Below are 21,305 nucleotides of genomic sequence, written 5' to 3'. Positions count from 1 at the left end.
GGTCACAGCTTGTGAAATTCAGCATGTCCTGTGAGACTTCAACACAAAGTTGCTTTTCCTCCATCGTCAGCTGTTACGGCATGAATTTTGCCACAACTATCTTCATGACCAGATCTTTGGTCATAATGAAATGTGCAGAGAAAGTGCTGATGCCCACCTCTTCCACAATTTCCCAGATGGTCACACTATCGTCTCGCATTACCACGGCATTCACTTCGGCAATGATATGGTCATTTCGGTATGTTGATGGCTGACCGGAGCATGGCTCATTCTCCACCGACATGCGGCTGTCTTTAAACCGGGTGTACCGCTCCTTAATCTGCGTGCAGTTCTTAGCATCATCACCGAAAGCCACCTTGATCTTCCCAATGATTTTCACTTGGCTCTCGCCCAGTTGAAAATTTGATGCAGTAGCGCTGCTCCAGTCACTCCGTCATTTTCCTTGCAATGAAAAACCAATGAGAGCACTGCACACTACCTCACTCAAACGCTGCGTCCTAGAGACTGACGCTATTGGCAGGCGGGAAAAAATTCTTGAATGCGCACGAAGGTTCAAGGTCGGCTGATGCATACGCGCTTGTTTCAAATCTATCAAGTGCTCTGAAAAAAAAAAAGGGGGGGGGGGGGGGTCGGATACTTTGGATACTTTTCTAACAGACCTGGTAGGTCGACGCCTGAATTTTGGAAGGCCGTTTTATGAGAAAAATGTCGACTTATAATTGGCATTGTGCAGTAACTCATTAACATACTTTTTGCTAATTGAGAGACCCCCAACACGTAGAGAAAAAAAAACATGCTGGGAAATAAAAAGTAATTTGATTAGATTTTTTAGTTGACCTTGCTGTATTTGAGAACAAGTAATCCAAACTTGCATCCTCTTTGTTTTTAATTACTCAGGTTGTCTTTGCATGCACGTTGCGTATTGTGACCACGGTGCCTTTTTTTTAAACTCAAGTAACATTAAGACGGAACTGTCATCCATCTTCCTGTTCTCCATTCTTTTTCTGGCTTACCAAGTCTCCATTCAGGCTAGTTGGCTTGCAATTCATAAAGGTGCAAACTAAATGCGATACTCCTATTTAGTTAGTGACGTTTTTGTGCGCCTTGTTATTGTCTAGATGACTTGCTCACACACTTCAGTAGTATAAGTGCACTCCAAATATACCAATGTGATCTTGCCAACACCAAAAAGCCTGCAGACCCCGATACACAAGCCATTGCATTACTGGCAAGAGCAAATTTCTAGAGCATAAAGGACTTACGGAGCACCCCCAACAACCTCAACCTCTTTTTTTTTTTCTCTTGTTGATTTCAGTACAAGTTCAAACAGCATAACGGTCAACAAATGTTGAAACGTGAGAGCAACACAATCAGAAACTTGGCAAGGGCAAGATGAAAGTGAAGCATTAACGTTCACCCACCAAAAACGTAGAAAGCAGCAGGCCAGCCTCCAAGGAACGTTGAGTCACACAGCAGACCAGATATCGGCATGGCCACCACAGTGCCAATCTGGCCACCCGAGTAGATGATCGTCGACAACAGGCTGCGTTCGTCCTTCGGCAACCACCGAGCTATCATGGCATGCATCGCAGGGAACGTCACTCCCTGCAATGAGCAACATGCAGGTTCTGATCCTAGCTGGTGCACGAAGACTCGATTGACCAATTAATCAAGCAACAACTTATTGTAAAACTTCGCACGGCGATCTGTAGAGAGCAATTTGGACCATCAGCCTTTTAAGCCAGTATGCCTTGCCACGGTGGTCTTGCCTTGCCACGCTAAGGTACTCGGCTGCTGACCTGCAGGTCACGGGATCGAATCCCGGCTGCGGCGGCTGCATTTTCGATGGAGGCGAAAGTGCTGTAGGCATGTGTGCTCTGACTTGTGTGAACATTAAAGAGGCCCGGGTGGTCGAAATTTCTGGAGCCCTCCACTACGACATCTCTCATAATCATGTAGTGGTTTTGGGACGTTAAACCCCACATATCATTGTCAGCCAGTACCTGGCAAAACGCAAGGACATCACTGTAGCAGTGCTAGAAGTGACTTTTTCATTTTTGGAGCATACTTAAAAGCAGGAACAGTACAGCGAAAAAAATGTTAGTTTAGAGCAATGCGGGTAAAGTTTTAGGAGCAGATACAAAATTTGCCATACACCAGTTCGAGTTAAAAGCATTGTAACAGCATCTCATAAATATTAATATTTTTAAAAATATATTTCACAGACAGCAATCAATTTAAATTTCAAGAAGTGAATAAATAAAAAATTGGCTGGTTGTCAAAAATGTGCTGTGAAATGAGCCGTATGATTACAAAAATATTAGTATTTGTAGCAGAAACCAAATCAAACCGATAAAGCTGAGCACCACATTTTAGAAGTCACCACACTCCCACATAGCTGTTGCCAAATAAGCAGCAGATAGTCAGTATGAGATAAAAGCAACCCTGCTAATTTTCTCCTTCCACCACACTAGTTTGCATGTCCAGATGAAAAAAAAGAAACAGCCAAATGAGCTATATCCACAGCTAGCCCATTATCAAGTCAAAGAATCATGCCACTGTTCTTCAAAATACTGTGTTAGTTATTGATTTGTTCAATAAAAAAAATCTACTCATGACCGTGACCATTCCATGGCAACTCCCTCCCTCCTATGTTTTAGTTTCATTATGATGGCACTATAATGCCATCCTTACTTCATTTTTGTAGGGAGGCTGTCACTGTCATATCAATGACTGATCCCATGCACAGGCAAATTTTGCCGAATTAATGAATGTATGACTGCATATACTAGCATACGCACCTCTGGCAAGACCAACATGCCAGTCTCAATTAGAATATTTACACGATTGTAGGTCGACACATTTTGTCTTAATTTGAAATCCGAATCCAGGACGTCGACCTAGGATAGCAAACTAGCTTTGGTTGTAATGTTTCTGAAAATGATTACTGCATATTTTTGCAAAGCTACTTTTTTTGCACAGCTTTTAAGCACTAACGTGAAGCCATCTTGGCACAGTGTAATTCTACTAAGCTTTTTTATTGCGATAGCAATTATAAGTACTGTCTCAGCTGGTTTTTGTCACCACTGCCGTCGTCATGCACCATATATGTATACGTATCTATATATAGGAAAACTCGAGAAAGAAAAAATGCCGCCCACGCTCGGCACCTAGCTCGTCGCATGCACCAACGTGCGCTTTTATGTTCCGTACGTTGTTTTTGTTTAAACAGTGCGTTAAGCGTCAAGCTGTACACATTGTTAGTTAGCTCTCATCCTGTGTGTGTTGTTTTTGTGCGCCATTTGTGCGTGGGCAGCGCGCTGCACATTTTGATCAGCTAGCCATTCTCAGCGTTACATTCCAAGTTGCTGCTACCACATTCATTGCTTCACCCTTGTGGCAAAACTGACTTTTTTTTTTTTCGGAAACATAGTCAATAATTTTTTTCATGCAATATGCTCGTGCTCCTTTTTTTCGTGCCATTTCAGGAGGGTCGACCTACATTCAAGTCGACTTACAATCGTGCAAATACATCTATATTAATGAGGCCAATTACTGAGCCTTTATTATTAAGTGCCACCAAGTTGATGAAAGCCCCTGCCACGAATACATGAAGACTAATCCATTCATTATGAGAGTGTTAACCTAGCTCAGATGCCCCGTGATTTGGGAATATTCAGTAAGTACCATCGCGTGCACGGCACATGTTATTTTCTTCCAACTTTCATTTTGGGCCAGCATAAATTTTTGCTTTATTGAAGTGTTAACCTGTGTGATGTGAACAAAACCACAACACTCTGGTTTCAGTAGCTTTCCCTTGAGAGGAGATTAGGGATGGAGCAGTTAATCTCGGCGTGTGACTGAGGTGTTGGTCAATCAGGCAGTCTGTGGGAACTCTACACTAGCACCATAGCTCAACGAGGATCTAGTGTCTCTCTCTTTTTATATTTTCTCAATGCCCACATCTCATGCCCATTTGAATGATTTGGTAATTGTTTACGAAAGTTGGAGAAATCCGCAGGGCATACCTCTCCAAGGCCCATCATGACTCGGATGGTGATGAAGGCATAGATGCTCCAAGAGGCGGCAGCTGGCGTGAGAAGAGTAAGCAGGGCAGTGATAAGCACACCAACACCGTAGAGCCATTTGGCTCCAAACCGTTCGGCCAGACGACCTCCAGGAATCTGGGTGATGACATAGCCGTAGAAGAAGGCACCCAGTATGATGCCTTGCTCATATTCATTCCATATAAACGTTCCATCCTGGAAAGGCGACAAGAGACAATAACCCTGATCAGTTTAAAAATCGCCGCCAAGCATTAGACTAAAAAAGGAATGCGTACTCCATCTGCTGTCTTCACAACTTCAAGAGCAATGAAACAGGGCAACAAAGCAATCTGTTTTAGTAAAAGCAATTTTTGGGTAAAATAAGATTTAAATGATGCAAGTTTGCTTCCTTCAATATTTATTTTAAATGTACCCATTGCAACTATAACTTGGTAAAGTTAGACTGGGTTGCTCTAAAAAAAATAGAAATTAATCTTGATGCAATATGTTACAACTTCGTATACATTTTGCAAGGGAGAGAGTATGTGACACATACGGAAGCTCACTCCTCACAGCACAGTTGGCTTGTTCAATGCAAAGCGAATCGTGGCAAGCGAATGAGGCGATGCGAATGGGAGCCTTATTACACTATCGCATTCACCCACGTTTAAACTCGAAGCTAAAGCGTCTTTCATATTTTGTTTTTTTGAGAAGCAGTGAAGGTTCGCTACCCTTTTTCTTCTTTCCAACATGATGGCTCTCCGATTCACGTTAACACTGCAGCTCCCCGGTACAGTGCATCAAGTTTACAGATAGTGTTACAAAATTAAGTGATGTGTGAGCACCGAAGGAATCTAACCGGCCCATCACAACAGATATTTGCAAACTGTAAAGCAGATTCGAGTAATTTGAATTCGAGTAAAGGTACAGCTTACTGTCACATAATAGTCATATTATGATCGAACCCCTCTATAAGAGATACTGATATAAGAGACACCATTGTGCCTACAGTGAAATACGGGTTGATAAGGAAATGCATACGAGGTACCCTGCTTATGAGAGACATCTCGTATAAGAGACAAAAATTGCTGCTCAGAGCACACCTCCTATAAAGAGGTTTACCCGTACATAAAGATAGGGGGTGAAGCAAGAAAAGCTATAATAGCAAGATTAACCATATGACATCCAGTTTGTTGCTTTTGTTGCTCTGAAATGCGGGAAAGAAACATACTAAGCTGCATCATACCTGGACTTTCTCCTTGGCGCTATTCGATGGTGCCTTGCATTCCTCTCCTGACGAAGGAGTACTGTTGGCGAGAATGGCTGTGTGGTTAACCATGGCAACCAGGGCAACGCTCAGGTTCACCCTCAGCGCATACACATTGACGAAGCCCAAAAATCCCATAAGTGCCAGCACGTGACGGGTCTGCACAGCGTCGTATATCCCTGAAATCGAGAAAAAAAGTGCATAATTGCCTTCACGCAGTCGGAACTTTTGAACAAAATAATGCACTGAACTTATTACCGTCATAAGATCAACCATACGTATGTGAGCCAAGAGCCCATAGCTATTTCCTTTACTTGTACATGTACAGGATGGCAAAATAAGCGGCATGCTTTCCATCAATGCATAAAATATTTTGCTTATTACATAGAGCAGACTCTTGGGTTCACGCACATGTGCAGGGTCAAGATCGTGTCATAATACAGAAATGGACGTGGAACTTGAAATAGGTTTGACACATTAATACAAAAAAGTGACATAGGAAACTGTTTTGCAATAAATGTCAATAACTGCCATATTAAAAAAATCTAAGTACCAATGAAAGAATATGTTTCGAGGCTACTGTATCAAGATGAATTTGTACAAAATAAATACAAAACAAGAGAACCACTTTTACTATTTAGGGCACAATAGTGCTACCATAACAAATGTGTGAAGACTGCAAAGGTGCAACTATGCCGCTTTAGTGTGAAACGAGACACTCAAAGGATGGAGGAATAGCTACAATAACAAGGATGTGAAAACCACAATGGTGCAGCAATGCTACTTTGTTGTGGAACAAGCGATTAAGAGGAAGAAACAATAGCTACCATAAAAAAATATGTACAGACTGCAATTGTGTGACAAGGCTACTTTGGTGTGGAACGAGAGATTAAGAGGAAGAAACAATGGCTTCCATAAAAAAAAAATTGGAAGACTACAATGGTGCAACAATGCTTATTTAGTGTGGAATGAGAGACGAAGAGGACGAAAGACTAGGTACAATAACAAAGATCTGAAAACCGCAATGGTGTGGCAAAGCTACTTTTTTGCGGAATAAGAGACTAAGAGCAATGAGGATGCCTCAATTATTTCATTCCAATCTGATACCGTGTGTGGAAGGTATGATAAACTAATAAACATCACTTATACAGAAATAATTAAGGCATAAAGGATTAGCATGATGATTCCTTGCTGGTCTGGTTGATAAGGGTGCCAAACACAAGTTTGTGGTCAAGAAGCAGAGAAAGTTAGTCAATTCTGATCTGTTTGTGAAGCGTGCTAAGAAGTGAAATATCATTGGCTTTCAGTACATCAGTTCTGTTTATGACAATTCATTAAAGATCTTGCACATTCGCAGCAAGGCACTTACTGTTAAGTTTAGTTTACTGATGCCATATACTGCGCTGCCTTTCCTGCGCTGCCAGGTGAGCACACACTGAAGTTATGATTGTGCATGATATAATAAGAGCACTGGCTAAACATGACTTACAAGTGAGATCAAGAATTTTGTACATCTGGTGCATGCTATATATTACGCTCCAAGCTAAAACAAACACATGCACACGTTGTGCAGTGAAAGGATTCATTGGAGTTTAAGAAATATGGCGATTTTAAATACAATTACCTTTCTAAGCTTGAAGTAGGAAGAGCATGCATTTAAACATTGCTTCTCACATCATATATAGGGCAGCTAGCAGTTCCTAATCTTTGAGCACGACAAATTAAACCATGACAGTCTCAAAGCTACACTGTAGCATATGCTGCCTTGAGGTTCCATAGAGAAAACAAAATTTCTTGACAACCGCGCGTTTTTACTTTCTATTGATAATCGATTCGGTTCTGTCTGAGCTGTTCGTTTAGAGGCGAAGACTCAATGTGCTCTTTTTGTTGTTGTTGTTGTTGTCTTCTTTACCAGCCGATCTCCCCCTCTCTCGATCTTTTTTTTTTTTGTTTACAACAACGACCCTTTTTTGTTTTCAATCGAAGTAACCACAGATGTGAAGCGGCCAAGGAATAAAAAAAAGCTGCTAAGGCATTGAACGTACTCACGTCAAAATCACATCAATAGAGCAACAACAGCTGGTAGGAAAATTTAATGACTGAACAGGTGTTGCCTTAAGTGCATCAGTCCGCGTATGTCGCTCCCAAATGCACTGTCAAGCGTATGTCGTGTCCGAAACCGAAAGTGCCAAAGACATTTGTCACAGTATATGTGGATCGTGACCTACAAGCAACCTTTTCGATCGGAAAAATCGAGCAGGGGATCTGAAATATGGGGCGGCTTAATTAAGCAGTCGGCGCCGGCGATCGAGTTAACGCGCGCGCGCGCGGGGAAGGGATAAACGACCCAGCTGATGGAGACTCGCAGGCAGCGTTTAGCCGAGCACATACATATCTGTACGTCTTACCTCTGAAAGTGCGGCGTTTCTTCGACAGCAGTGTTTCGCTCGTAGTTTCTTCATCTTTGGTGAGCAGCGACATTGTCGACTGTGAAACCTGTCCCAGCAGTGATGCTCGATGTTAACGTTGTTGACGGATCTTCTCTGTGGAAGCGAATCAGTTGTTACGATTGAGTCACGCGACGCGAGGAGCTCGTATTGTTGGTTCAGAGCAGAGCCATATGTTTCCAGACTAGCCGCCCGCGCTCGAAACACCACACTCGCGCCCTCGCTCTGCGCGATCAACTAGTGAAAGAGGCCCATCAAAGCATTCACAACGCCGACGGCAGAAGCATCATCATTGCATGGGCGCAGGCGCAGAAACACGCGAACTTGGGGCAGCGCCTGTCGCTTTTCGTGGTATTGACCAGTCGCGAAAGCGGTTTGTGACCTCCGAGGGGCGTGATTCGGTGATAACGGCGGTGCCACCATACGTATCATATTGCGTCACATGCCTGTCTCCTCGTCGGGCTCCGCATTATCTCGATCAGAAGATATCTCAAAAGAATGCAGGCAGCAGCACCACATGATCATAGTGTAACGCCATTACTCTATGCCCCATGCTAACTGCGCAATCGTTAGTTTCGGTTTCGAATCGGCGCGTTTGTTTGGCAGCCGCACATGCTGCGGCCGCGGTAACATTGGACGTGCGACCGCACAAATTAATAGGCGACTAGCATAATGAATCGGCGAACGTGGTTTTGGACGACATTTATGTTTAAAAACTGTCGCGTGCTTGCTTTTAACGCGAGCACGCAGGTAGTTTTCAGCAAGACAGCAGTAAGATGTGGCAAATGTTATCAATGGTCTCCATGGGCTGCATTGATAAAGATTGCATTTTCTGTTCTACGCAACAAAAAAACATACGTTTTCGCAGTCCATCAATTGTAGCCATAATATTGAACTAGCAGCAGAACAATTTAAATATTAACATGTATCTGTGTTCGTACGAACACAATTAGGGATATTGGCTGTCAATCTAAATCTCACATTTGAAAAGGCAATGTTACGTACAGCGTGAAAACAAATACAAAGGGATTGTAAAAACTGCTGCATGTGCATTTGACCATACACATATTATGTACGTACGCATTAGTGCACGACATCTTATCTATTGCCTACAAAAACGTTGTGCTGTCTATTTATTTCCATCATATATTCACACCAACTCACCGAAACGTGCAGGTCACCTTGCAGCATTTCAAAGGGGTAGATGCCGCTTTCCAACAGTTGTATCAAGCAGCCTAAATTGCAACCTTTTTCGTGCATAGTACGTGTAACTGGAAGAGCATGCAGTCAAGTGCATGACGTATTTCTTCGCTATGCTAATGCTGCTCCACTTCTGAGACGAGAGTGCACACATAGGCCCAAATAAAAATAATAAGAACAAAATCGGCAATTCGGTTATTGTGCATGAAATTGATTGTTTATTGCAATAAATACAAAAAATATGTGGTGTTACACTTTCCCATTATGCCTACACACAACACTCATGGTGACATCAGTGCATTGTAGAAAAAAAAAAAATGAATACCATACGTACTTGATGTGAACTATACTCTACTTTTGTTCCGAGCACAGTAAAACTAATGCATGATCGCAAACACATTTAGGTGTTTCAGACCAACAACAATTTGATGCCCAGAAAAAAAAAATGTGTGATGGGAGCGGGCAATGATGCCATGGCTACATTGCCAGTGTTAACAGACAAATATTACCCTGATAATCCTGAAAATATATCTCGCATAATTGCATCAATCTGGCACATTCCACAGAAAAGAAAAAAGAAACGTTTGCAATTACATAGGCTAATTGGATCTGCCTAGGTTTCAATTCTATACAATACGTAAAAATATCGTCACATGCATGGATTGTTTGCGATGGATGCACGTTTTAAATAGCTCACAAGGTACGCAGGCTGACAATGACGTCTCTTTTCCACTGTGCAACAAGAATAAAGCATATTACACCTTAAGTACTCGTTGAATGTGAATAATGTTGGTACCATTCCTAAGGACAGCAATTATTTTCAATATGAGCTCTCCAACGCAGCATAAGAGCTTGAATAGAGAGAACACAGACAAAAAGACAGCAAAATATTGAAAGTAAGAATGTCAGAAGTTTCACGCCGCATGCAAGTTAAAGAAAACCCCAGCAAATAATGTAAAGTGAACTCTAAGAGATAACGTTTCAGGTATTCTCACTGTGTCCCTGCATATACAGTAGTATTCACTATAGCAAAATTCTGACAACTCCAAACTGAAACAATTGTAGTTTGCCATTCCAGACATTCTTCAAAGCACACACAGCAGTGTAGAGCCACGAATAAAAGCGGATTTTGTCACGCAATAAACTTTAGCCATCTTGATCTTGTTCTTGCTTTGCACTTTTTCTAGACGAACCCACTTGTGCAAGATTGTCTGGGATTTCGACTTGGCATTGAACAGAAAAGTAATGAGTCGCAAAGGGCCTATTACAGTACGAAGAGGTCTAACTGTCCCCACGTGGGAGCACCCAGTGGAGTAACCTTAAAGGGTCACACTTTAAATAAAGGACCGAATGGCTTCCAGAAATTAAAATTGCCAATTTAGTTAAATGGGCTTTCGTGACTAATGTGTCGAATTCTGCTTGCCGATTCAAAGGACAGGGAGCACATCAGCTACAGAAATAGCTGAAATTATTACTGCATGCTATTTTCCCAGCGTTGCCTTCCTGAGCAAGAGCAGCACAGCTAATATAGGCACCATTGCATATCGTGCAAAATAAATGTGCAAATGTGTGTTGGTTGTCTTGATTTTGGCAATCAACTAGTGGAATTGCACACTGGATTTACTTAAGCAAAGTGATGGACTTGCAAAATAATCAGCTTCCACAAACACAGCAACTCTCACGTGAAGCTTCCGCAAACATTTATGTTAGATCTGCTAGCCAAAGAAACAATGACTTAGTGCAATGAATAAAAAAACATAAGAAAAGGAAAGCTGTAGCTTGTTTACTGTAGAGGTATTTAAAAACCCTTGGCCAACAGTAAGCTTACATAGAAATTATATAGGTTGACACACAAACTCCCTGCACATTTTTACCGCAGCAGTAGCATTAACCACAACCATAAAGTAGTAGCATTAACCACAACCAAAATCACTAAAAGGCAAAATCTCACCATCATACTGGTCACACATTCATAAAAGCCCAAAGATCGAAAGAGTACGCACTTTGAAATACAAAGCCCTCAACCAGAAAAGTGTGATCCACGAAGTAAGAAGCCATAACAGAGTAAGAACCAAACTGTAGCTTTATGTGAATTCCCTGCACCAAAAGAAGGAAGGATGTGTAATTCATCTGGGAAAGGATATGTGAACAGAAATGTACAATGTGAATGCACATTTTTAACTAGAGCAGCCAAAAAAATTGAATAAAAAATGGCAATAAAATGTGCACAACTGTTTCAAATGTCTTTCAGTTCCAGCCTGCTATTTATGCTGCTTTCATTAAAGGGACACTAAAGGCATATATTAAGTCGGCATTGATTGTTGAAATAACTGTCCAGAAACCTCTTAGTGTTATTTTTGTGCCAATAAAGGGCTTATTTTGAAATAAAATCGTGTCTTAGTGGTCTGCATCGGGTTAGCGCACTTCAAATTATCCACCTTAAAAGAATGTCTGATGTCACTGTTTTTGATGCACGACCGTTGACATTATAGTAGCAGCAGAGAGAAGATAGCGGGAGCGACAGCAGCAATGGCCGTTGAACAATTTTGAGCCATGGCCTTCAAAATTGCAGGCATGCTTGGTTCATGTGGGCCCAGCTAGATGGCACAGCCTGTTCAATTTAACCAGGCAAAAATTGAATTTTTGAGCTACGCGTGCCAATCCCCATAGTAACGTCCCGCGGTTCTTTTTTCCATGAATCAAACAGAAAAGAACAAGCAGCATTTCATTATGTCTCTTGATGCACGGAAGGTTCCTTATTTAGTGCAGTTAGATCGATTACTAGTGATTAATTGTAGGCAGTTTATCAAATGTCATCGGCGTTATTTCCCGAACGTCCTACTGTGCTGCTCAATTAATTACGTTAATTTTCCTTAATTTCACAGTAAGTAGGGCACTGCTGTTAATAACGTTGTCATTTTAGATGTTTTAATACATAGAGCTTTCACTCTGATGTAAATTGTTATTTGACTTTAGTGTCAATTCAAACCTGATCCTCGTTACATTAGTATCAGCGTGGACTACTATGTCTCAATTACAATACGTTAAACAGATTTTACTTTTAATAAAAACTGTGAACATCATACTAACTACGATTCTGCATGAGCAAGCAGATGCTAAATATAATCTTCCAAGTGTAAGAGAATCCTCTTTAGAGTGAGTTAGCTCAAATTCTTGCGTTCCTTTTTTTCAATGTTTCCTACGCTTCTGATTTTCCTCGCTAACTCTTTTACATCAATCCATGCAAGCATCAACAAACGCAAACACAATATTCAACTGCTGTTAGTATGACATTGCATCACGAGATCTTTTTTTTTTTTTTTTTGCGCCAGGTTACATACCGATAAAGAGAGTGCATGCACCTAAATACACAAGTTTTCAGACCAGATATTCAGTGAAAAAGAATTTTCTCACAGGTCCTGTAAACAGCAAAAATTACAGGGGCACTATCAACTGATCATCACCCGCCTTTCCATCACTCAGTCTGCAAAGCATAAGGAAGTAACATATGCGTTATGAGTGCGTACGATGCGATGTTATGCGATGTTATGAGTGCGTGCAGGCAAGACATGGTGCCACAATTGCAGAGCTTGTAATGATTCAGCATATACAATTCCACAACTACAAAAACAGATCAATAGAAAGTGTACTTTTAAATTAAAGCTAAGCTGAATGTCTCAACTGCAAGAACTTTTCTTAGTGGCTTTCACCTAATGAAACTGTTGCGAGAAGTTGCAGAGCCACCAGAGCATTTAACTCTTTGAAAACCTTTCAAGGTGCTGCTGGCCCATCAGCGATTCAAATGTGGGTTTATGGTTCAAGTGGTGTAGTTTGTGCAATTACAGATCAGACAGGCCTCAGAACTGCTTTGATTGTAAAATGAAAACTTGACAATAAACTCCATCCAGTCTTGGCTTTAATATCTGTCTTTGGAGCTCTGCATGTCATTCTTAATCTCACAAATAAAAAGAAACAAGAAAAGGAGACCTCGGAGAGGGTCACACTGACATGCAGCCATGCCTATCTGCTTGGCAAGTAGCACATGCTTTCTCGAGAGCTGCACATGCACTACAAAATCGTTTCTCCTCTAAGTGGTAACTGGAGAAGAAACGGTGCTGAGCAAACCTAGAGTGCGAACTAAACCAGAGATGTTGTCCCACTGTGCATTTTTGCATTAGAGAGCCAGTCAACAACTTAAAAAGCCCCTTTCTTTAAGGTTGCCAAGATCAGCAGCAGAGAGAAAATAGTCAACAACAACAGGATACATGAATGGGCGTACAATTGCAATGACTAACAACTAAATGCTAATTCTTCGAAGCAGCAAAAGTGTCCTGTCGCTGCGCGCTATTTTCCCTCGCGTCATGAATCAAGCATCCCCATTGCACATGCTTCGGAAGATTGGTACACTGGTTTGACTAGAGGAAGTAAAGTAAATAAATGAAAAAATAAATAAATAACAATAATCAAAAGGGAGAGAGATTATGTCAGGTCATCTACTCTAAACTTTTGACAAGTGATGGACTGTTGTGGTCATTTTCACACACAAACACTAACACGTACAAATAGACATAAAATACATGGGAACACTGGAGTATACACTTCAATATATTATCAATGAGATATAGTGGCACACCGGTACATTAGCACATAAGGCAAGGAAACACATATTGAGCAACTTTCACCCAAGAATCTACAAACTCTATGTGAATGGACAGAGCTCAAGTAGTCAGCACATGTCAAAAACGGGCATAAACTGATCATCAAGAGAAATACAATGCACGCAGTATGCTCCTGGGAGTATGTAGCAAGCCCGAGCGGTGCCGCTATTGGACCAAGTGTAGTGAAACACTGTACTGAACACACTTGAACACATTACGAAGCCTCAACAAAGTACTTAGAGTACTATAACATCTTCAATGTTTGCTGTCTTACTAGAACGCTACCTCTCAAGCACCAACATCAGTAATGGTGGTGACATCTGGTGAAGTGTCACTACAGTGTCAGAGAGATAGTTTAGGTGAGGAAACATGAGATGTGATTGACCAGAACCTGCATCAATGATGCTCACCCTTTGGATCATTTGGTGACAGCCATTTAATTGGCAAAACGATGCGATTGCTAGACCGACAGGTTTTTATCTCCCATTCCTATAGAAACTGGCACATCATTGGGAAACCGAAAACAGATTAACTACACGGCAGACCGCGCAGATTATACCAAGAAGTATAACCTTACACCATGAGTAGCACACCGCAAAGTGATAGTTTTTTCCGGCACAAGAGTCTCGTATTGCCGCAATTGTTCTAATGTTATATTTCTACCTGCCAATATGTATGTCAAGTGGGGAAGAGCGTTCCAAGACATTCTGGTATAAACAACGCCACCAAATGTCACTGCCATTGCGGCTGCCCATGTTTTTTCTATGCCAACATTCCACAATGCTGTTGATGCTGCACTGTTTATGTACTCACTGAGCCATCAAATGTCAGCTTTCCAGCAAAGTGAAAGCCTTTTCATTGTGATGTTGCAGCTTGCTTCCTACGGAAACAATTAGGTGCTGTCTTGGCTACGTCTAGCGCTAGATCACTTGCACTGCAGCCATTCAAGTGCATCGAATAAGTGTGATAAACAACTGTAGCGCCACTTTTCCTGTGTGCAGCCCTGTTGTTCTGTTGGAAAGCTGACTCAACAGTTTTGCGGAGGTCTATCAAAGATAAGAACATAGGCGTCAATGCACTTTTCCATTGTTATATTTTGCCACAAAGATGGACAGTAAATGCTGAAAGAAGCTGCTTGTTTAACAGGGGCATGCATCACATTTGAAAACTTTTACAGTCATATACAATGATTATCTAGAATGATTATCTTCACTGATTATATTAAATGATTATCATAAATGACTATCTAATTTCATTGTTTTCTTTTCTGCAACAACATTAGTACAGAAATGATCACTTTAACAATGATCAGTTTACAGGTGGTCGATGCAATCTAAGTTCAGTCTTAATTATGTTAAGTGGCATAACAGGCAAGTAATGCGTATTAGTTGACAAGCAATCAGGCAAATTACAGAAGAGCTCGGGCAAACCTATTTGAGCAACTATTGCGCACACGTACTTTCCTGACGAACAGATTTACACTCTCGCTCTTCAAACGTGCTACGAGAGTGGCTATTCACGCTGACATCATGATACATGTAATTACAAGGAAACACAAATGTTTTCTTTTTTCTCTTACTCCCTTCCTATTAGCAAACCTAGCACACGAGTACATAGTTCTACAAACGAATATCTGTGCTATCTAAACATTGTAGTAATAAAATGATGCACTTGCTACGATGGCTGCACAGGGTTCCGCTAAAAAAACACCGGTTAACTTGTATTATATTAATCTCTCTTGAATAAATAGCTTTTACACTGTGCAAATGTTAATCTGGGCTTTGGCATGTGGTGACAAAAGTGCTTTATAATAAAAAAAAGATGTTATCACATAAGACGACTACAAGTTTACATATCTTTTAATCAAAGCTTTATATGACTATTTTATTTATTCATTGATTTATTTACAATAAGAACAAGGAGACTGCATTCCATTTCTGACATTTTCAAGTTAGCATTTCGCTTGTCTAAAATAGTGAAAGTTTTAACAGGGCACCTAGTAATGCGATTTTAATAATGAGCTTGGCTATCAAATAAAATAATGATAGTGATAACAATAGAAAAAATTGATTCTGAAATTGCATTCACAATTTCATAAATCAGGTAGACCATACATTATTACACTTCTTTTTTAAAAGTCTGCTTGCTTTTTCGAGGATCTTAGTGTTATCTACTGACTGAGTCAGCAAATGAGGCGACCGCTTATAGTTTAGTCACGACGCAAAACTCACAACGAGATGAACAACAGAATTCAGAATGAAAGGTGCCGCAGCATCTTTGCAGTAGAAAGTTTCATATTCATAGTAAAGCTAGACAAATGACAATCCCTGCCTGTTAGCTCCATACAAATAAAACTAAACTTCAAAGAGCTATAAGCACATTTCAGTACCATAAACAACACAAACGACTAAAAAAATTGACGAAAGCAAGCATTAGCACCAGTTTATTTTGTAAGTGAAGCAGTTCCACTATTCTGCAAGCTTACAGGCTCGTGATCCGAGGTGAGCCGAAGCTGGAGGTACAAGCACGAGAAGTCTCCCGAGCCGCACTGTACTTCTATCATTTAGTCCAGGGATTGTCGGGTTTCAGGCTATTAAATAGGAGAAAAAGGTTTCTCGATGCAAACGAGCAACTCAGCGAGACACGAGCTCAAGTTTTTTTTGCAACTAAATGCAACAAACAACAGAAGAAAACATCTTGCTCTTTCTTTCCATTCTTCAAAAAGCTGAAACTATGAAAAATTAACAAGCTCGCAAAAAGAGGATAACAAGGGCGAGGATTCAGCACTGAACACGAAAGACCGCTCAGTCCAAGCAACAAGGACTTTGGTATTTAGAACATTTTGGAAAACACCTCAAAAAAGTAATAAAGCATAAGACAACAACTGATCTCGGAATAACCTGGCCTGCATCATGGAGATTTTTCTTTTTATTGTGCTGCCTGCACACGAGACTATTTGATAACAATATACTGAATAAATATGGCACCGTGCAAAAGCAACTAAGTGACAGATATCGCAGCTCTGCGATAACAAAAAAAAGTGACGGGTTTCAAATATAACAGAAACAACAAAATATATGAATATACGACGGTTCACTCCCTGCATACAGTTTGAAAAACAAAAATGACACACCTCACTTTAGTGGAAGCAACAAATAATAAAATTGAAACTCCAGAAGTCATTGAGAGATTCCATCTTTATGACTTCACCCTGAGAATAAAGAATTTCATAAAGAGAATGAGAAACCTGAAGTATATGCAGAATTTACTCATATTTCAGCTCTGCAAAGACAAAACAACTGCAAAAAATGGCAGCTAGTGCATTTTAAAGTGAACAAAAGAAAGAAGTGGCTGCATATTAAATTGAAACACAGACATAAATTATAATGCTACACTTATAATTACTAGTCACAAGGATGTTATCTATGATTGTTTTTGCTAACAAGTTAATCCATAGTATTGTCAGCGACAGCTCTTTTAAACAGATTGCCTTCACAATTAACATTCAGTAATGCCGATCATAAGACCATAGTGCATACTAAGATGAGATTGTCACATGAGTGAAGTATTGTACCATATAAATCGAGATCAATGTTGCCATTTGAAGTGCCCACACAACGAACTCCAAATAATGTGGGACTGAACACTTCAATGAACCTGTGAATGCTTCTAGCTCATTAAAAGTCTTTAGGTGCAACCTAAAATCTCCAGTGCACAATGTTTCATAAAGGTTCACCGTTTCTACAATAAGCTGACATGAAATGGGGTAGAATGTTTGGCTGCAGTAAAATTTTCGGACTACAAAATATGAGCTCTCTAACAACATCATCAGATTGTCGGAAAATCCTTTTTACCCTTATCAACAGATTATCAGCACTCAGATTGCCATCGAAGCCAAGATTGCATACGCATGGTACAAAACCTTTGAAGATTCAGCTAAGCATAACATGTTATGTTTTTTACATTCATGCAACAGCATTTGCAGATTCTAGGGCGACATCAAAAATGGTGCCACTGCAGAAAAAAAGCACATTGTGCAATAACTAAATTTGCCGAGAAAAACCTAAACTGTAGTTCTTAATCTAATTTAGTCCGAGGCAACCACCAACTGGAAGTGCAAATCTCAAGTGGTTGCACTGCATAGTTAATATACTTGCTGTAGATGCACTTTCACTTTTTTGAACAAAACTAATTAAACGAATGTTTATGGAACGCTTTTTGCACAGCTTCAACCAGCTCAAGGATCCATAATCAAAGTTTTGAGGAACCGCATACCAACAACAAGACTGTTCTGAGCATTTATTTCTTTGCAGATTTCTTCTCTCTCACTTCGAGAGACATCACGCACTAGTGTAATAAACTAAGACTGAGAAATTTGCAGAAAGACAACCTTTATTTTTATGTGAAGAGAAGTCAGTCCTTCTGCGGCAAGCTACCGATAAACCTGACTGCCGCTTGACAGCGTTTAACTGCAATCTTAGAACTGGTTGAGCAATGTACTTCGAACAAGTTCAAAGTTCATTAGGAGCTAGCAAAAAGTGTAAGTGTATGGCATGAAATGAGATGAAATTGCACTGCAATTTTAAAGCTGCATTTTTTTACGTGTTTGACTAGTAATATTGCATTGCAGATATAAGCACGACGAAAGAGCACCGGCCTTGGTTGCTTGACGAGTCTATAATTAACAAGCGCAATATTGCGTCTCTTTGTACTCGAGAAAAGCCAAGCTTCAGAGAACTGCACAAGATTATAGCAGTGGGCCATTGAAATTAAGTCAGGCACACAACATCCAGGTCACACCACACACAATTCAAACTGGGCCTAACAAGGTCTTCACACAATCACTGAGCACGCAAACATTAAGAACAGCACCAGTCTATTAGCAAGATCCCCATTTATCAAGGGATACACTGTACAAAGCTGGATTGGTGGCAGCAGTATTCACAACATTGCACTTCGTCCTGGCTCTTTCACAGAGGCAAGGTAAATGGCACAGGGCCAGCCACGCCTCTTCAAGACGAGCCAATAGTCGTCGGCCAATGAGCCAGTCGTCCATGGAGTTAACATGCTTCTAGAATGCTATTAGCAGCAGCCTTCAACTCTCTCTAATCTGGGCCTGCAAGACAACAACTTTAACTGCCGACTGTCATCAAAGCCACAAATTCTGACCCAACCCAGCTTGTGAGTGTCTGCAAATGATTGCACTAAGCTATGTTCCGCGAAACGGGCAGTTTCAGTGCAAACTACAATTTATACTTAACCACAGTACAGTAAACAAGGGCATCTCATCTCTGGAAACATGGAATATCGCTGAATTCTTTCTCGCACTGAATTTTGCCCTTCATGCATTTCACACTAACCACGAAACCTGGCTTCGTGTCAGCTCGGCTGATATCTATTAGAGATCATTTGATTCAATGAAGAATCAAAGGTCAACAATGTCTGTTTGTGGCATAGAGTTAGTACTGGCTGCTAAATGGTGGATGCCAGCTTACACAGAAAGGAATAGAGCTGATACGTCTCTGCAAGATAAATACCAGCAGAAGAAGGATGAAAACCGAGACTGAGAAGGTGACAGCGTAAACTCTGAAAATCTTCACTCCCAAAATTACGATCCATCGCCTTCTTCATCAGTGCGCTTATCTCTCTGCAGTGGTCTTATATGATTTACACAGGGGCAGCTCAGCACACTTTACAACGTACTGAAGTAACGTCACCCTGCCCGATTCCAGCACAGCGAATGTGCTGTACTCGCCTGAAATCTGCTCAAGATTGTGCGTCATTAAAAAAAATTTTTTGCGAGGAAAACACTGGACACAACTGCACCTGCCTTTGATGAGTGACTTGACACTGATCAAAGCCTCCTTTATATACTCGATACCTGCTAGATCAGGTTGACAGACACTCTCTCTTCTTCAATGTTGCTTTTCACATGACATACAGTTGCTTCATTTTCAGCAATGACAGAACATGACACAATCGTCATTGAATGAAAATAGCAGCAGAACGCAGAAGTTAATGTTATATTCTTTTTGATTGCTGCTATGACTACAGCGTAAGAAAAGCTTGTGCTCTTTAGAGCTTATCTTCTTGCCAAACCATGACCATCGGCTCTCTTGCCTGCCTTTTTTTTATGTGTCACTGCATGCCCCGTACTTCCAGATAACAAATCACATGCATGTTCTCAGTATGACACTTCAGCAGGTGTGGCATTTCTAAAAAAAAAAATTCAGGCAAGACCAATGACTATTATAGTTTGGGACAGGCACGAGACACACCCCAATAATTGCGAACCCCCACCATACGGTAGCATCTCTGACAGTGGTGCTTTGCCCCATTCCTGGCAGTGATTTCGCAGTGCTATACTTGACCTAGCAGGCAGAGAAGTGTATACAAAGGAGGCTGTGAGTGCGACCAGACAGCCTCTGCAAAGCCATCGTCACTGAACAAAAGGCTGGGGAGGCGCGGCTAATAGTCAACAAAGTGATCATCGTGGGTCTTTGCGTGGCGCTCGTAATGGTGCTTCTGGATAAAGCCACGGCCACACAGCTTGCACCGGTACGGGTGCTGGGAGGTGGCACTGAGCAGGCTGCCCAGGAAGCTAGCGGCACTGGCTAAGGTGCCATTGCCATTATTGTTGTAGTGGTGGTAGTCACTCGAGAGGCTGTCCTTGAGCACACGACCGTCGTGGGTGGGCAGGTGCTTCTGAAGATGGTCCTTCCGCGTGAATGCTCGGCCGCAGACCTCGCACTGGTACGGCCGCTCGCCAGTGTGCAGCCGCATGTGTCGATTCAGCTTTGCCCTGTGCGATTGGCAGAGCAAAGCCAAAAAAAAAATGCACTAGGAGGCAGCCAATTTGAAGGTAGTGTCACTTCTTAATCATTCCATTACAAGGCATCTCTTCAATCAAGACTTCAACAGATCTGGTGCCTTTAGGCTGGATGTGAGAGTTTACTAAGACGAAGGCCTTAGATGCCTCATTGCATGCAGAAACTAAAAGTTGCATCAGCAGCATCAGCGCAAACATGAGTGATGCAAAAAATCATAGTAAGAGTGATGACGTCACCATATGACGTCGTCATGACATCACACATCAGCAAAATTTGTGATATCATATTACTATGACTTCACTGTGACATCACATAATGACGTCAAAGGTGGGCGCATTTCAGAGGCGATGCTAAAGCTCATTAGCTGCAGAAAGTTTCTGGTAAGTGGTGGAGCAAAATTAATACAGCGGCAGAAAAGAAACAGACAATGGCTTTCGCTTTGCAATCGTTTTAGGTGATGGGACCTGGTGACTTTTGGTCAGCTGGCTGCTCCCATAGATTTCCATTTAAATTATGAAGTTTTACCATGCCTAAAACACATTATGATTGTTAGGTGCACAGCAGTAAGGACTTAAGATTAATTTTGACCGCCTGGCCTTCTTTAATATGCCCTTAAACCTAATCTCACCCCCATCAAAACATGACCACCATGGCCAAGAATCAAACTCGCATCCCAAAGCTTAGCAGCCTTAGCCAAAGACGTTACATGCTATGCTACCAAAGTGGGCATAAAGTTTTGTCAAACGAGGAATTCAAATCCAAGCCCTCAAACATGTACTATAACCCAATAGTTCACAGACTGCAAGATGTCACCAGGTAAAAATATTGTGTCCCATTCGCTGCCATGGCCCTAAGCG

The 21,305-nt window shown here is 41.2% G+C and overlaps 2 protein-coding genes across 3 annotated transcripts in view; both read right to left on the bottom strand.

Annotated features, from left to right (window-relative positions):
* Window positions 1–8,307, bottom strand: part of LOC119170565 (putative inorganic phosphate cotransporter) — a 45,918-nt gene extending 37,611 nt beyond the window's left edge. The window contains exons 1-4 of the mRNA XM_075887115.1: window positions 7,722–8,307; window positions 5,293–5,492; window positions 4,029–4,262; window positions 1,422–1,605 (exon numbers count right to left, since the gene is read on the bottom strand). Of these exons, the coding sequence (XP_075743230.1) occupies window positions 1,422–1,605; window positions 4,029–4,262; window positions 5,293–5,492; window positions 7,722–7,794 (691 nt within the window). The 5' untranslated portion in view covers window positions 7,795–8,307. The remainder of the gene's footprint in view (window positions 1–1,421; window positions 1,606–4,028; window positions 4,263–5,292; window positions 5,493–7,721) is intronic.
* Window positions 8,308–9,155: 848 nt separating this feature from the next.
* LOC119169653 (zinc finger protein 711) overlaps window positions 9,156–21,305 on the bottom strand; it is a 39,018-nt gene continuing 26,868 nt past the window's right edge. For both annotated transcript variants that reach the window (XR_012893847.1, XM_075887118.1), the window contains one exon: window positions 9,156–20,420. Coding sequence is in view for 1 of the 2 variants with exons in the window: in XM_075887118.1 (XP_075743233.1) it covers window positions 20,087–20,401 (315 nt within the window). In the remaining variant the exon portion in view is untranslated. The remainder of the gene's footprint in view (window positions 20,421–21,305) is intronic.

Source organism: Rhipicephalus microplus, chromosome 2, assembly GCF_043290135.1.
Source record: "Rhipicephalus microplus isolate Deutch F79 chromosome 2, USDA_Rmic, whole genome shotgun sequence".
NCBI lineage: Eukaryota > Metazoa > Arthropoda > Arachnida > Ixodida > Ixodidae > Rhipicephalus > Rhipicephalus microplus.
The sequence above is the reverse complement of the archived record's forward strand: the minus strand, read 5'-3'. Positions and strand labels throughout refer to the sequence as shown.